Source organism: Cryptotermes secundus, unplaced genomic scaffold (assembly GCF_002891405.2).
Source record: "Cryptotermes secundus unplaced genomic scaffold, Csec_1.0 scaffold356, whole genome shotgun sequence".
NCBI lineage: Eukaryota > Metazoa > Arthropoda > Insecta > Blattodea > Kalotermitidae > Cryptotermes > Cryptotermes secundus.
Genome location: NW_019739946.1, coordinates 24,190 through 42,598, shown reverse-complemented (window position 1 = coordinate 42,598; position 18,409 = coordinate 24,190). Strand labels below are relative to the sequence as shown.

Here is an 18,409-nt window from a genome sequence, read left to right as displayed (position 1 = left end):
ACTGTGTGGGGCCGGTATAGGGCTGTTGTTTTGGGGGGGGGGGAGTCCAAGGCTATCGAGCAAGCCCTGTAGATCTGGTGTCATGTTCAGGAGGTTTCTTGAGGCAGCTTAGTCCCGAGGCTACTGGGTCAGTACCCACTTGGTAGCCCTTGCTACCTGCTCGCCCATCTCTACAGTCTCTATTGACTTCCCACGTAGCCCACTCTCCTGCCCTCCATCCCTGTTCTTATATAGCTGGGTGTGTTTGACTGGTGGCTCAGTCTGCAGCCACCTACTCACGCTGGTTCCTTGCTCACATATTTTTTCTACCCTGAAGTTGGAGGTGATATGTTCCTCCAAAACGTCAGTTCACACAAGATCTGCATGTCACCACATCCCAGAAGATGGAATTCTTCATAGTAACCACTGTGAAAACCTCAGATCTTACAAATTAGAAAATAGTTTGTAAAAAATGAATTAATAATAACAATAACAATTGCAATAACAGAAAATGTAACCAATACAGTATACCACCCAAACACATTAAACTTCTTACTGATGTGCCTTAGTTCAAATATCCACCAACTGAAGTACTGGCAAAACACTACTACATATGCCACTGGGATAGTACAGTACATGTACAAATATAGGCCTGTTGACCAAACTTACTTGTGAGAAAGAAAGAAAGAGAAGTTGATACTGATGCAGCAGTACTACTAAATCATAATCTCCAAACCTTTCATGGAAGCAGAATTAATTGATATGTGGAACTGACTGAAGAAATCAAAGAAATGTAGCAACCGAAATGGATCCTTATTTGGTAACTGACTGTCTCTGACTCACCAATGAACTAAAGAACTTTTTTTGCCATGGATACAGAAATCAGTGATTTTTTATGCTTGCCACATAGCAAGATGTTTAATTAATGTCTTGTGATAATTGTAACAGTTGCAGTTAAGAATACATGACTGAGTTATCCATTTTGTGTAAATATAATGGGAAATAACAGGTGTAATAATAAGCATTAATCCTTTCCAGTTGTATGTCCAAAGTTTCTTTCGCATTTCTCAGGTCATATGTCTCATGTGTCACTACTGTCCACTGTATGCTATGCCAACACATCTGCACCATCTGGAAGTCATAATTTGAACTTATTGAGGAACGAATGTTATTTGTATATTACAGCATGTCATGGCTTTACAGTTGAGCAAACCTGGCTCTTCTGGCTTCAAAAAACAGAAACATAATCCCTTGTATGATACAGATGAAGAATCTAATAGTGATATGTTAAATGGACTTGATATTAACTCTGATGATGAGATGGATTTGGAAATTGAAGGAGAAACTGCAAGTGAAGAATTGAGCAACGTGTTGTGTGTGTTGATGGGTGGGAAGACATGACAGTGGGCAACAAGAAACCCAAGGCGTACACATTTACTAAAAATGCAGGGCCGCAATTTAACCTTTACCAGATGCAGAGTCTATGAATTATTTCAATTTATTTTTCATTGATGAGCTTCTGAATAGACAAACAGGTATGCGAGACACAAAACTGCAGAACTTCAGCTAAGCTTGAGGTCCATATGGAGTAGGTGGTCTTATGTGTCTGTTCCCAAAGTGAAAGTGTTTTAGGTCTAATTGTAAATATGGGCCTAATCCCATTGCCTGACATAAAAGACTGCTAGCGTAGTGAGTGGACAATGCAGATAAAATTCTTTTGGTGGTGTAATATCTAGAGATTGCTTTTTACAGATATTTTTGTGATGCATATGGGAAATAAAGACAGAAGTCAGGCTATCAAAAGAACGAAAATACCCGGAGTGATAGAACATATAGAGTAACAGTTTCAGAAATATTTTGTACCAGGTAAAAACATTGCAATAGATGAATCAGCAGTTGGGTTCAAGGGAAAAATTATATCAAAAAATGTTGAAATACACTTTTAGTGTGAAACATATTCCTAATGTCTTTTAAATTGTTGCATTATTGATGGATACTTTGATAATAAAGGATAGGTAACAGATATTTTGGAAATGTGGCACAGTTCAGATATTTGGGAATGACTATAACAAATCAAAATGATTCAGGAGGAAATTAAGAGGTGACTGAACTCAGGTAATACTTGCTATCACTCAATTCAGAACATTTTGTCTCCTCATCTGCTGCCTAAAAACTTAAAGATTTGAATATACAAAACTATAATTTTGCCTGTGGTTCTGTATGGGTGTGAAACCCAGTCTCTGACTTTAAAGGAGGAACATAGACTGCATGGGTGTTTGAGAACGGAGTGCTGAGGAGAATATTTGGACCGAAGAGAGATAAGGTGACAGAAAGTTGGAGAAAACTGCATAATGAGGGACTTCATAACTTTTACTCTTCTCCATTATAATTAGAATGATCAAGTCAAGGAGGATGAGATAAGCAGGGCACATAGCATGAATGGGGAAGAGGAGGACTGCATATAGGATATTGGTGGGAAAGCCTAAAGGAAGGAGACCACTGGTAAGACCAAGACATAGGTGGGTGGACAATATTAAATTGAATCTTAGAGAGTTGGGTTGGATGGTATGGATTAGATTGATCTGGCTCAGGATAGGAACCAGTGGAGTGCTTTTGTGAACACAGTAAAAAACTTTCAGGTTCCATAAAATGCTGGGAAGTTCTTGAGCAGCTGCACAGTTGGTAGTGTCTCAAGAAGGGCTTAGCTCCATGAGTGAGTGAGTGAATGATGTGCCTAGTAGAGAGGTTAATATTTTATATTCTGTGTGGATCCTTGTTTCAGGAAGTGTGGTTTTCACCTATGTGATGTGTATGTATTCGTCATTATAATCCACGTGTAAAACCCCTTCTCAAGAAAATACTCATTTGGCTCAGTGCATGAATTTGTACACTGAAGGGCAAAGAGGTCACTTCAAGTAATTGGTTGAGGGAGTTTAGATGAGTATCTTTGATTAACACAAATGTTGTATGCAGTAAGCTGTTTTATTATATATTTGGAGGCAAGAATAAGTAGGTATTGTTAATTTTATTCAGAACTAACTGTACTGGAAGTCAAGATAACCCAGCTGGTATAGTGACAGGCTGGGTGGTGGGGTTTCAGTCCCTAAGAGGGGCAATGTCCATACGAGCTCTGAGGCCTACCCAGCCACTCCATTGGCTGCTGGGGGACAAAGCAGCCATGGTGTATGGTGTAAACTTGATCACTCACCCCCGTCTAGAGCCAAGGTCAAAAATGCTGTAGCTGTACCTCCACTCCCTTCTATGTCTTTATGGCATAATGCTTAATTAGTTAAGCACAGGCACGGCCGCACCATAGCTCAAGTGGTTGGTCACTGGCTTCCCACCGCAGCGGCCCAGGTCTGGTCAAGTGGGATTTGTGGAGGACGAAGTGGTGCTGGGGCGGGTTTTCTCCGGGTACTTCGTTTCCCCTGCCAATCTCCATTCCACCAAATTCTCCATCATAATCACCCGGGGCGGGTACAATAGGCCGATCAGTGGCCACCGTGCCAAGTGGACCAACCCAGTTGGACTCCACCCCTCCACTAAGGGAAATTTTTTAAGCACAGGCACAACTTTACCTATTCACTAATTATACTAATCCCTTTTTCTTTTTCTTCCCCCCCGCCCCAAAATCCTGCTCATAATGTATAATGATTATATCTGTGTGGTGGAATTTCTACATTCATATCAGCAAAATGACTAAAAGTCAGGTCTTCATATATACTGCAACGCTGCATATACAACTGGAGAAAATTCTTGAACACATTCATTGTGACAAGCTTCACTCAGTTCTTATTTGTCTAAATAATGTAATCTACTTTTATAAGAATTAAGAGTGGAGAGTTGTATTCCAGTGCGATACACATGTTTTTCAAATGAAATTTTTTGATATAGTGCATGCCTCATTCACCTTGATATTCATATGTTTCAACTACATTGTCCTGGTGCAAAGCAAATTAAATTACAGATGTAACATTGCATAGATTCACAACTTATTTTTCAGAATATTTTTTAAATATTCATCATATTGAAAAAATTTTTCAAGTAAAAGTTGTGCCCTTCAGTTAAGTGTATATTTTAGGTCTCATACAAATTATTTATTCAGTAAGAAAATTGGTGAAGTTTAATTTGATCTTCATGTAGAAAAAAAGTGGAAGATTTTTACATTCATAGTATCACTTTTTTTCCTTATCACTGTTCAGTGTGAGATAGTACTTACAGTGACACCACCAAATAACACACGATTTATTGCAGTGAGCAGAGGGTACTTGTAACCGTTGCACTTTCCTAAGAAGTCCTCTGTTTCTAAACTCCATATCATGACACCACCGAGTCCATGTTTTACAGCATATTCAGCCTGAAATTAAACGCAGTGAATTTAAAATATTTCTGAAAAATGATGAATATTCAACATTAAGATAGGTGTGTATTTGCATGGTATTTTTTCTATAAGCAGTGCCCATTTGCTGATTATTTTATTTCTAGATACAGCTGTAGCAAGAAAGGAGTTGGATAGTTGTAATACAATAACATGGCATATTTATATAATAATTAGAAGACAATGTTTCCTTTCAAAGGCTGTGAACTGTCAGCCATTATATTTCTAGATTTGTTGTACCATGTGTATGAATGTAGTAAACTGTTAGCCCTGTTTTCATAAAAGAGTCTCTGGGGCAGTGTAGTCATGACGTAACCATTACATCTACAGTAGAGGAAATGCCACTTACTGCCAGAAGTTAGGTGTAGTTTAAGTTTTGGTTTCGTCCATTTAATGTTTTGACAGCCATGCAGTTTGGAATCAACTTTAAGCCAATTAATAAACCAAAATCAGTAAATGAATAATTTTGTATGTACACATATAAAAGTAAAAGAAACTGAATGTTTTGACTCAGAGTAAAACTAGCTGTTTATGAATGTTTTATTATGTTACAGTTAATGTTCATAAAGATGTGCCATGGTTCATGAAGTTTCACTGTTCCACTTTTGAAGCAATTTCAAGAAATGGAGCTGTGTAGTTTTGTGTATGCCTTACTTTGTAGCTGAAACTTCCTTTTGAAAACAGTCTCAAGTTGGGCAACAATTATACAATCTAAAATGGGGTGCCTGTCATTTGTTGTATTACTAAAGAGATGTTTTATTGTTGCTATATCTTGATACTCTGGAATAAATAGCTCTTTTGTGACCAGTAATATTGATCATTACAAGTTGTTCGTTCCTGTTCAGCAGTTACACTATGTAAGAATAAAACACTATTGTTTATAGCAAACCGTAATATTAATACTTTGGGGCGGGGGGGGGGGTGAANGTGAAAAGAGGAATTTGAGAGCTCATAGTAGCTTTTACCTTGCAAGTTAGGTTTGGAACTGAGAACAAACAAACTTTGTGCAACCCTTGAACTGATGCTCTCGAGGTCTGAGAGTCGGTGATTCATTGCACTGCTTTATGTTAAACATAATCTTTTCTTTGGGCTGTATTTAGTGCTGCTGCCATCCCCTCCCCCTTCTTTAAAAAAGAAAGTTCATATGCATATGGGCAAACTTGTCAAAAGTAACACACCTGTTAAGTGCATTATGTGTCTCTGTGTGAGAATACTGGGAAACTATTTTCATAAATAAGGTGTGTGTCTTTAACATACATGTCATTTTGGGAGTTCATTGAATATCCCCATCACTAATTGTAGGCCCAACTGGCACAGAATCCAATCTCCAAAGTGTTGTTGGTTCCGTGTCCATCTTCAGGTAAAACATACTCAGTTCGGCCCAGTCAGTAGAGGTAGTACCTATCTCCCAGAGTTAAGGACTAGCTCTGTCGATTCAGACCTACTGAGACAGAATCCAGTCTCTGAAACGTTGTGTTTTGAAATATAAACAGGACTGTGTTTTTAAATAAAAACAGGACAGTGGATAATATCCAGAAACATAACATTTGAACAAATCACGACCATATTAAAGCTTTTTTCGCATTTGTTTTGATGGCAGTAATTAAGTAACTGTTGCAGCTAGGCACATGAAAGTTATGGAAATTGATCATAAACATATCTACAAATTTTTGTGGAATATTGCAAATCAACAGTTATAAACATGGCAGTGATGTGAAACTGTGAGGTTATAACCAGCAGATCTAACATGTACAAAATCCCTGCAGAAGTTGTAAGTTCTTTGCAGAAATAAAATAATGGTAATAATAGGGTTAGACTAGAAATCTGTACTGTAGAAGAGTATACTTTATGAGTTCTGGTCAGAACGCCTTTATTTCTGTAGATTCATGGCAGTAGTTGAGATCAGAATTGAAAGCCACAGAATGTTATACAATAAAAATATCTTAATGTAATGACGGCAAGTCACCTGAAGAAAGGATCTGACCATGTAAGTTTTGAGGTTTTCACGGCGATGACTATGAAGAAAGTTGTCTTCTGGGATCTGGCACCGTGTATTCTTGGTTTTAACCAACGTTTCGGAAGAACGTATCGCCTCCATCTTCAGGGCAGGTGAATCATGATGCAAATAACGTCGGTTAAAACCAAGAATACACGGCACCAATCTGAACCAGTTCTTCAAATTCTGTACATCATGATAACCCTCATTTAATGTTGTTCAGTGTAAGGGTTTCTCTCATTAAACACTCCAATTCAGTTGTTCCATGTTAGTCATATCAGTAGGGCCCGGATTTCTATGACATGTCATATTTTTTTCCTAGGGTTTATTCCTATTTTTAAATGTAATTATGCATGTTTCCAGTCATTCTTATTGAAATTATGTCGTTTTTATTGTGCATATAAATGCATATTTTAGAGTTTTATTGGTTTTACAGCATATTTTGGCATAATTTTGAAATAAGGTCATATTTTTGTCATTTTAGAAACAATTTTTTGATATAATGTAAAATTTCGGCTCCATAATGTTTAGTATTACAAAATAAATTTCAGGCTGGACTGTTGCTTCAATGTGGAATAGAGTTCAAGTACATGAAGTTCGTATTAAAAACCATATTTTTGACTGGACTGTACTTGCAGTTACAAAGGCGAAAATTTGTGAAATGCAGCATTTATGACCTGGCAAGCCGGCCTTTCCCAGTCGAGGCAGGAGGGAGGCAAGTGTAACGGGTATTCTCCTATTGTACTCCGTCTTACTATAAGGTATATACATCCCATTCTTTCTTGGAGGGCTTAGAAGTATTCTATTTATATATGTGGAGGGCGTTATAAGACTTCAGTTTGACTTTACAATGCCTAAAGTGAGTACATGTAGTTCAAGGAGCGCAAAGTTGCGTAGTTTTGTACAGGAGTTTGGTGAAAAAGTGTTTAGTACCGATGGCAAGATATTTTATTGTAAGTTGTGTGGCGTGAAAGTTACGGCAGAAAAGCGATTTACTGTGCAGCAGCATTGTAAAACTTTTAAACATGGTAAATGTTTAAGCAGATTATCTACAAAGGATAGCAGACAAAGTTTGTTGTTTAAAAACAGTTCCACTAATTCTTCTTCTTCTTCTTCTTCTTCTTCTTCTTCTTCTTCTTCTTCTCCTTCTCCTTCACCTTCTTCAACGAACAATGGGTCGGAATTTTCGAAGGATTTGTGTCAGTGGATGGTATCTTCGAATATTCCATTAGAGAAATTGCATAATCAGCACTTCAGACAATTTTTGGAGACATACACTAGTCATCCTATCCCAAGTGAATCGACGTTAAGAAAGAATTATCTCTCTACATGTTATGAAGATATGTTAAATAAGATTCGAACATCTGTTGCTGACAACAAGATATGGGTTTCCTTGGACGAGACTTCTGACGTAGATGGGCGGTATATTGCGAATGTTATAGTTGGGACCCTGAAACAAGATCAACCTGGAGAGAGATTTCTTCTTGACTGTGAAGTTCTCGAAAGAGCAAATCATTCGACTATAGCTGTCCTATTTGATAATTCCATGAAGTTGTTGTGGCCAAATGGAATACAGCGAAATAATGTCCTTCTCCTAGTAACAGATGCCGCTCCATACATGAAGAAGGCTGCCAAAGGACTTCGAATCCTCTACCCGAAAATGGTCCATATTACTTGCCTCGCTCATGCATTGCATAGAGTGGCTGAAGAAGTTCGAGGACATTTTCCTGATGTAGATAGGCTAGTTTCAAACGGAAAGAAAATATTCATCAAGGCCCCTCTTCGAGTGCAGAAATTTAAACAAGAAGCTCCTCTACTGCCACTTCCTCCACAGCCTGTCGTCACACGGTGGGGTACATGGTTGGATGCTGTGGCATATTATTGTGAAAATTACACAGCCATTGAGAAAATGTTTAATGGCTTTGACAGCAGTGAGTCAACATCAATTAAAGCTGTCAAGGACTTATTCTCTACCACTCTAGCACAAAATCTGGCATACATAAAGTCAAACTTCTGTTCAATTTCAGGTGCAATAACTCGCCTGGAATTTGTAGGGACTGAACTCTGTGACGCGTTGGACACTGTAAAGAGCATTGAGAATGAACTAAACCGAACTCGTGGTGAAATAAGTGACAGGATTAAAACCAAAATAGAAAGTGTTCTTCATCGGAATGCTGGTTATTCAACATTATGCAAGATTGCAGATATACTTTCCGGTAAACTAGCAACATTCGAAGATGATACAGAACTGTCACCAAACGACTTGACATTCTTCAAATATGCTCCTGTCACATCATGTGATGTGGAACGAAGTTTTTCCAAATACAAAACTATCCTTAGTGATAATCGGCGATCTTTCAAATTTGAAAATTTGAAAATGCATGTAGTTATAAATTGCAATTGTAACAGTGAAAATTGAGACGTGAATAGCTTGTGTTCTTTTAAATGGTGTTTTTAGATAACAGAGTTAAGTTAGTGTTCATACCATGTGCACCAGTGTTTGTCTAAAATATGAACGCAATTATCAGTATTAAAAAGAAAACAATGAATGGTTTAATCCAGTACGAAATGTCGAAATTCCATCAGTTTTCTTTCCTTTAGAGACATAATAGGGCTAATTTGGTAAGTAGGACCTACTATCATATATTCATCATCTTTATTCTTAAACTCTAGTAAAAGTTGTAATTAAAATTGTGAAATTTTATGTCCCATTTAATATTTAAGGTCATATTTTACACTTTTTAGGTCATATTTGACATAATTCTGGGTCATAAGTGCATGCATATATTTATACTTTTAGGTCATAAAAATCGGGGCCCTGCATATCAGTGTTAAATTTCCTCTGTTTAAAATTTTCCTCACATTAGTTTTCAAATTCACTAATCCCTCAAAAAACTCTAAATATACTTCATACAGTGTGCAGTCTCAAGTGTGAAATACACTCAGTTTAAAATAAATGTTTAGGAGAGACTGTTCTGTATGCTGTAACAGTTAAATAGGTGATGTAAGTTTCATTACTAAAGCTTTAATTCATATGTGAATGTGTCTTAAGTATTTTGTATTGGCATTGGGTTGGGGCGGGGGAGGGGGCCATTATAACCTCCAATCCCCTCAAGCCCTCAGAGTGCTGCTGGGTCTCTTGTGCATTAGTGTTCTCACTAGGGCCCATATGAACCGATTTCTTACCTTATATGTAACAGATTTGATATCATCATATCCAACCCACTGGTCTCTGAAGCATGCAAATGGTACCTTCTGCTGTTCATCCCATCGCACAGTATATTTTGACTGGTTTTCACAGATCTGTAAAAATGGAAAATTATACAGTGTAATTTGCAAATTGGAGGCAAAGTTTCTTTGTCAGAAGTTTTTCAAGGGAAAGAAAACTGGAAATAATTTACAGATAATTAAAATGCATGGATTTTGTAATTTTCTTATATTTAGTTTCATGCCATTGATTCCATATATCTGTTTCAGCTATTTTAGAAGTCACTGTTTTTTTATCTGGTCATTTCTGCCGAAGATATGAGGCCTTACAATTTCTTATTTTTAAAAGGTTCTGAGTCCGTTCTTTGGCCCCTGAATCATAACAGTAATGTGGCTACTTCTGCTACCTTATTTTAATTAATGTTGATGTTTCTGATTATGATCATTTTTTTATTTATATTGTAATTCCCAGTATAGTTGTTTGATTCATTCTTAGATTATTTAATGACTCTGTTTCAAGTACATAAGTTATATAGCATCAAATGAGATTGGAAGATGGTCATTGCTGGTAAGTGGATAAGGATTTGGAAGGAGTGATTGTGATCTATTTAAACCTGGTAGTCACCTGGAGTGACTGGGAAAACCATGAAACGCTTCACAGAAACCATGTGCCTGGCTGATGTGCTTGAGAAGGGTATCTCCTGAATACAAATCTAATATGGTACACCATCTGACATAGTTCATGATTTCTTAAATATATTTGCCAAAGTAATAATTTGCATCCTTTCTGAATTTAAGAAGAAGCAAAGTGGTGAACCCATAGGCATACTATTTGATTCTGCCTACATGAAATAGCTAACTACCTGTGTGGTGCAGAGATTTTTTTAACTTTATAGTTGTTCGGCTGTCCAAGAAATGTTTTCGTTTTAGGGAATGCAAAGGTTTATTAACATTGAACCCTATATTGATCTGGCTGACCAATTCAAAGGTCTTTACACAGATGCCTCAGGATTATAACAGAATATCTGTATAGGTGTACTATATCTGATTGCTAGTAATTCAGCAGTTGCAGCTTTCATCCATTGTCATTTTGCACCTATCAGAGGAGTACTGACCTTTCAATTGACACAGTCTTTCCAACTATGTAAAAATATCTCTTCAAACTTCTTGCCTTGTCAAAAAATTAGGAATTTGAGAAAAAATATGTATTAATAACCTCATTCTTTAAGAGCTGTGTTTGTTTAAATAAGATTTATGATTCTTCTTTTAATGGTCAGAGATCAAAATATATTTAACTATAGAATTCTGATAACAAAATTGAGAAGTATTATAAAAATATGACGTTGCTTGTCTGGCTGAAGATGAAAGCAGTGTTTGCTTCTTACTTTATTTAATTGTTTTTCCCAGACCTAGGTTACGTAGTGTTGAATGGAATATGCCATAAACACTGATTTGGAGAAAGTATGGAAAGAAACAGTGGTGACCTAGTTTAAGAGATCCAAAATTGAAAGTTTAGTTTATTATGCATTCTATCAATTCCAAATCTTGTTTTATAGATTACAAAACGGTGACATTAATGTCCAACTTATAAATCAATTGATTCATTGCACTGAATACTGAAACTGTTGGTACTTGATTGCGTAAGAATTTGTAAAATGCTGCTGTACTCAGTACAACAACTCAGAAATTGGTAAGTTGTAAAAATTAGCCTGTAAGAACTGATGAAAACCTCAGATGGAACAGCTGATCTCTGATTTGAAAATCAAACCTAAAATCATCTAAATATGAGGCAGGGTGCCAGTCACTGTGCTGCCTGATTTAATTGAATTGGCAGTAAATGATTACCATATAAAAATTCAGTTTACTAATAATCCATATATAGTATAATAAATAATTAAGCTGTTAGTTAGTTATTGGAGAGGGTGGGTTTCCCCATGCACTTAGACCAGTATTGGTTCATTGTGCTTCCCTCTATGATATTCTACCAGTCTCTACACCCTACCGATATTGGTGCATACCATCAGTCCCGACCGAGCCAGCGAGTTCGGCCTCTACTGGCTTGACGGTATCTATAATGCTTCCCCCATCTATCAGAGGCGTTAGAGACTACTGTTGGGCGGGAAACGTCCTGAATTTAGCTCAGTGACCTCCTTTGGAGATATGAGGTTCTTTTACGTGCAGTAAAGCTATGACACGGGACCCATGGCTTAAAAGTCCCTCCCAGAGGACTTGTTCCCTGAATTTTTCCGCCCTTAAAAATTCCACGACCTCCGCCAGGTTTGAACCTGCGTACCACGAGTCATGAGGTGGGAACATTACCTCTAGACTACAGAGGCCGCTTAATTAAGCTGTTACCATAGTAAGTAACCTGTATGATCAACCTAGAGGAATTCTTGTTGGTGAAATTTGAGTTATATGTGTGGTTATGATTATATTTCTTATAGTTTGGTGTTTGGTTACCAAAATTACAGTATGGAAGTGTAGTTCAGTTTATCTGTAATTTTATAACCAAGTGCCAAGTAACTTACCTCATTGTATCCAAGATTGCCTCCCTCTCTTGTGTAAGGTCCAGCATGTCCTGCTCCAGTTGCTGGGGCTCCAATGATGCAGTCATTTACACTACTACTCAATGTGAAAGACCGTCCATATGTTCCAATGCCCAATATGACCTTCTCACTTGGAGCCCCTTCCTTGATCCAGTATTGTATGGCAGCATCCTAACAAGACAAGAATGTTTTACAACATTTGCGCCCAAAAGAGAAATAACCACATCCAGTATGGATTGGTAACAGTGATACATCAGGAGGACGCTGTGCTGTAAGGACACAAGTGATGCATGTGAAATTGGTGGATAAAGCATTGAAAGCTATCCTTTGTAAGAGTGATAAGGAGATGAAAGGATAACATTAGGATCGTAGTAAGCTAGGTTGTGAGAATGGGGGTTGGATGGATCAAGCAGAGGATCTTTGGTGTTAATGGTAGTGAACCTTTAGGTTCCTTTACCAAGATTTGTTGTGGTAGTTACTGTGTAGTGTACTTGCATTAATTAATTTTCATGAATGTTTCCAGCACAGTGGTATAAACAAGTGATGCCTGAACCAATAATGGCTATGTTCCACTGGTTTCAGAGATGACTTCATTGTTTTGTATGTTCATGTGTTAGTTCTTTTCAAATAATTATTGTTTTTCATCTTCACATGTTGGTCCTTTTCGTATTTATATGTTGGTGCCCTTCAAACAACAGTAGAAGTGTCTTACAAAATATTTAGTCAACATTTAGTAAAGTCAATTTGTGAAAAGTGGAAATTAGGTGAAATAATTTTTGATTTCATTATATTTGAACAGACTACTGCAGTCAACCTCATTACATCAAGTATGACGAGAGGTGATAGACTATTTTTAGAGTTACATCATCATCACACACTTTCTGTTTCTTACACTAAATGATGCCATTCATGTACCAACTTCAGAATTTTACATAGCCACCATACTGGAATGGTCAAAGGTTGGCATTTAAAGAATGTGGTTTAAGTACAACCTCCAGTGCAATTATCTTTGTAGAAAGTTCCAAGAGAATTTCTTCATCACCACAAAATGCATAATCGGATATAGTACTTCTGAACCAGTCTAATTCATATGTTTTCCTGAAATCTGTTTTATTATTTAGGACTTGAGGTTCTCAAGGCAGTGGTTAAGAAGAATACTATCTTCCAGGATATAATGCCGTGTAGTCTGATGAACATCGCCTCCATCTTCGGAGTCAAAAATAAACCAAGCAAGATACCAGCATGAAAGCAGGTGGCAAGCAGAGCAGTTTTTCCTGTACTTAATGGTCTGTTTCCATCAGGTCTGCCTATAGAAATCTTTCACATGTTTGTTATTTTTCATACATGCTGCATTGCAATCAATAATAGTCATGCCAAGACACATGTCACTCTTTTGTGAATCTGTACGAAACTAATGTCTGTGAGTCATTAAGAAAGTAGTGATTATGATGGGATTTAGCCTCACTTACAGACCACAAACTGTAAGACCACCCCATGTTGACCATGTGAAGTTTCTTAAGAAACTAGTGATTATGATGAGTTAAAATGATTTCAAGTTGTTGATACCTAGTAATGAGGTGCATGTTTTAATCTTGTCTGGATCTTCGTTTCAGGAAGTGTGTTTGCCTTAATTTTTATGTATAATTACCTCACTAGAATTTATGTATAAGATACCATTCTCAAAGGAATACTCTTTTATCAGTGCATGAATTTGTACACTGAAGGGAAAAGAGGTCATCTCAAATAATTGGTTGGTGGAGTTGGGATGAATATCTGTTATTACACAAATGTTATATATATTTGAATGTTCTATCATTTATTTGGCTACAAGAGTAAGTAGGCATTGTTAATTTTATCCAGAACTAATTATACTAACCTTTTGTTGATGATAATTTAAATACACTGCCTCCTCTGTTATGTCCATTATAGGAATTCATTGTCCCTAACATATAGAGATTATATCTGTGTGGTGGAAATTCTGTGTTCATATCAGTAAAATGACTCGGATGTTCATATGCACGAAAACACTGCATGTGCAACTGGAAAGAATTCTTGAACACCTTCATTATTACAGTTGTTATTTATCATAAATAATGTAATCCAATTTTGTAAGAAAAGAGTGGGAAGGTGTATTCTGGTGCTCTAATATGCCCATGCCTACGGTCATTACCAGCCCTAACCAGAGGCAGAAATGGCATTTCATAACTACATAGGCACTCAAGCATCAGTTTAAAAACCTGGGCAATGTCATGTGTAGGGTGGTACACATGACAAAGTTCTAGTTTGGATGATTGGATTTATTAGCACTCTGATTATACAATCTCTCTGAATCACACTTAAATACAGGAAGTACAGCACCTTCACTGATTTACACACTATAATCCACTGTTACACACTAGTCCTTTCCTGGTAATGCAATTAAAACAAAGGAACTAGTGCTTCTAATCACTTCAAATATTACACATAAATAAAATCTCCTAATCACACTTTTAAATCCTCACATGCCAACCTCCTCTATTCTTCGCTACTCCTGGTTCCAATTCGCTCTGAACTTACAGCTGACAGTGACCAATATATAGCCGTAGCATGGACCGCATAAGAAGCAGTTCTATTGTTGATGGTGCAGACCACACAGAAAATATGTCACCTGATATCTCGTCAGTCCATTGTTGCGCTGACAAGCACCTAGCAGCGGGCTATAAAAATTTCTCTTATTGTTGTAACGCACTCAACTGAAGGTTGTTACCAGGTTGTTGCCTAGAAATGCTCTAGCCATTCACGTTTCAGTATATTATAAAGACAAATATCATAATGCAGGTTCAAGAGAAATGTGTCTTCACTGCCATTTGCAAGTTCACGAAATGTTGACTAGAATTAGGTAGATGATGTCTACCTTCATTTTCAGCCCTGGCCCTAATTGAAGCATTACATAATATTTAACTGAAGGTCTTTTGTAAAAGTAACCCATGAAAGTTGTTGGCATTACATACTTCTCAGGTGTCACTGAAAGTGAAGTGTTCATTTGTCGTCTAGGAAGATGAAATACAATAGACAGCTGTTGCTTTCTCATAAACAGTTAAACTGGACAGCTCAGCCAGTAAAATGATTGGCTGTGCATTGCTTTTATTGTATGTCCAGACTGGCTCTGAGACCTGGTTTCATATCTCTGGCTTACCTCCTCATGACCTTGCATTATTTACCTAGGGCTCCCATGGAAGTAAAGAGAACTGAGTGATCATCTCTCTAACTAGTACAAGCAGTGCATGACAGTGTACAGTCACCAGATGTGTAATGCCTACTTACCACAGTCAGGCCATCATCATTGGAACCGGCATAGAGTGGAGCATTGTGCCCTGTTACAGGATCCCATGGTCCATGCAGGTCATAAGTCATGACATTAATAAAATCCAGGTACCTGAAGAGAAATGTGGCAATGAATGCTTTTGTTCCCAGACAAGAGTGCTATTTTGTATCCTTGTATTAGTACTGGTAATTGAGTCAAGGAGGATGAGATGGCGAGGTCAAGTAATGCATGATGAAACATGCATACAGAATGTTGGTTGGTAAAGATCATGCGAAGAGACCATTTGGAACAACTAGGTATCAATGGAAGGTTAGTATTAAAATGAATTTTAAAAAATAGGGTATGGTGAGTTAGTATGAGCATTATTATCGTGAATCATCGGTAGGTGAGAATCTGAAAGGAAGCAGTTTTGACATATTTCAATGTATTTATTATCTTGGCATTAACTTGCAAAAACTGAGGTAAATGATAAACACCTTGTCAGGATATGTGTTAACCTGCCCTAATTATGACTGGAGTGTCCTTCAAATACACATCTAGAGCACAGCTGTTCACCAACCTGCTCAGTTTAGTTTATTCTAGATAGAATAATCATCAGTATATAGATTTGATCTAATTTTATAAATAAGTTAAAATCACAATTAAAATACTAACTGTTTTTACACTTAGAAAACTTCGAATTATCCCCATTTTTTTTCTGTTATTTACCTCTTTAAGCCTTGGCTTGTATGCTGATTTATATTTAAGTCTCTGAACTTATTATTAACAATCATCTTCTAGCTTCATACTCTGTCATATAAAACAGTATTTATGTAGTTTTGGTCTGTGTTTAAGTTACTGCCACATAATACCTTGTAATTTATCAAAGGTGGAAAAAGAATGCTATTTATGCTCTTTTTCTTTATTTCAGTAATTAATAGTTTTGCATTTAACGTTAATATGTGGAGGGCAAAATGTCTGTGTCTGTCCAAATATTTAGGAATATTTTCTGATATTTTAAATTATTTTATGGGTCTGTGTACATCATTTTTAATTGAGCATATTTGGTGCGGATGATTATGGGGTCACTTAGATTCTAATGTCACATAAAACAATACTTTTTATGTTGAAAATAATTATGGTTACTAAGAATTAGATCTGTATTGTGTAGTATGAGGCAGATAGAGAACTGGCTTTTAGAAAACCTTCTGCTGTTCTTCTGTTCTGTAAATCTGAAAATGGTAAACACTGCTGACCTGGACAGTTGAAAAGGGTTGTTGCATGAAGAAGGAAAGAAAAAAAACTGTCAGAAAAGATTTGATAAACTTGTCCGGTAATCATTAATGTCCATTATAATACACAACCAAAGAATATAATGGAATTAAGATTTCTGAATAAACTGAGACTTACTTTCCTAGTTCACGAATGTTGTATGAAATACTTGCACTGGACTTGGTAGCTGCTACAGCTGCCGACAGTAGGTATCCATGCTTATCAAATTTCTGACGAAGTTCCTTAATCAGAAGTGAAAAGACAGCCTGAAAGAAATCAGTGAATTATAAGTGTTCTGTTATATGCAGTCACTGCTGAACTGTTAGCTAATTAGTCCTCTATGAAGAATGCAGTCTTCTGGGATTTGGCACCGTGTATATATAGTCACCGCCGTGAAAGCCTCAAATCTTACAATTAGTCCTCTAGTCTGCAGTTCTCTTGCTCATAATCTTTACTAAAAGGAAAGGAAACTTATTTGTCTATGTAGTGGTTGTCTAAATCAGATGGGCCATGTGTATCATATTCTTTTTGTGACCCATGAACCTGTAGTGATTTTTCTTCAAAAATAGATTAGTGTCATCTTTTTAATTTGTAAATAACCATTCAGTTCCTGGCTTGGGTCACTAAAATAAACGTTAGCTGCTTGATTCACATTATTACCGTTCAAAGTAAAAATCGCAGTATTCCAGATGCTTATGCACATCTGACCACCAAGGAAGTGGGTGGTATGTGGGCATAGGAACAGCAGAGTTGTGGTCATACAGTGAAAATTGATTTAACATTGCTACCCTTGAGTTTAAGAGAGCCAGTATAGCAGTGGGCTATGGGCTGGACACCCATGGTTTGATTCACAGTAGGTTAAGAAGTTTTTATCTACTCCAGCGTTCCAGACCAGCTCTAGTGCCCACCCATGCCCACCCAGCCTCCTGTACTTTGAATACTGTCGTATTAAAAAAAACGTAAACGTTAAACTGATTCTGTTAGTATAATGACAATCCCCATAAGTCAGGAGCAGCAGCATCTCCAAAATGTTATACAGTAAAACCTGCCTTAAACGGAAATCTGTCTTAAATGGAAATATTTTCAGGTCCCTTGACTTTAGGGCTGAAAAAGATGTTAAATAACCTGGATTAAACGGAAACTGCCTAACGCGGACAACGGAAATCAAAATAAGCCTTTATACAGAAAATTTCCAGTCTTCCGGAATGCATCGTTTAGAATAATTTTAGGCATCCTATACATTCTACAGAATGTATAACTCTTTAAAATAAGCTTCTAACGGTACTGCACCAAGATTCAGCAGAATTGTTTTCCCCTTCTGGAAATTGTATTCAGTAAGGGCTCTAGGCCTACAGTTTTACTTTAGTCTAGCAGCTGTCATCATGGCTACAGAGACAAGAGTTGTGCTTGATCTTAACACAAGATTAAAAGTGATTCATGCGAGTGAGCGAGATAAATTGTCTGTTAAGCAGATCATGAAGATGTTTAACGTCAGTAAAACTCAAGTGTATGAAATTCTAAAGAAGAAAACGGAAATTTTGAAGCAGTGGGAAACTTGTGCTAATGGAAAAATAAAAAGAGAACTTAAGAAAACTGCAAACGAAGACGTTAATGAAATCAGTGGGGGAGTGGTTTGTCAGTGTGAGGGCGAAAAATCACCGGTTGTCGGGTCATATGGTACAGGAATATGCTAAAAAGTCGCTGAAAAACTGGGGCAAGGCAAGGCAGCAAAGCCACGATGCTTCCAA

The 18,409-nt window shown here is 37.1% G+C and overlaps 2 protein-coding genes across 4 annotated transcripts in view; one reads left to right on the top strand and one right to left on the bottom strand.

Moving 5' to 3' along the window:
* LOC111872088 (putative GPI-anchor transamidase) overlaps positions 1 to 13,267 on the top strand; it is a 44,431-nt gene extending 31,164 nt beyond the window's left edge. Inside the window, exon 9 of one of the 2 annotated variants that reach the window (XM_023865636.2) lies at positions 13,228 to 13,267. The gene's annotated coding sequence lies outside the window, so the exon portion shown is untranslated. Of the gene's footprint in view, positions 1 to 6,991; positions 7,015 to 13,227 lie in introns of those variants that run through there. The other variant, XM_023865637.2, reaches the window with a different exon arrangement.
* LOC111872087 (chitinase-3-like protein 1) overlaps positions 1 to 18,409 on the bottom strand; it is a 40,570-nt gene that overhangs the window by 3,787 nt on the left and 18,374 nt on the right. For both annotated transcript variants that reach the window (XM_033754526.1, XM_023865634.2), the window contains exons 6-10: positions 16,800 to 16,927; positions 15,410 to 15,521; positions 12,089 to 12,277; positions 9,540 to 9,656; positions 4,199 to 4,336 (exon numbers count right to left, since the gene is read on the bottom strand). In XM_033754526.1, coding sequence (XP_033610417.1) covers positions 4,199 to 4,336; positions 9,540 to 9,656; positions 12,089 to 12,277; positions 15,410 to 15,521; positions 16,800 to 16,927 — 684 coding nt within the window. The remainder of the gene's footprint in view (positions 1 to 4,198; positions 4,337 to 9,539; positions 9,657 to 12,088; positions 12,278 to 15,409; positions 15,522 to 16,799; positions 16,928 to 18,409) is intronic.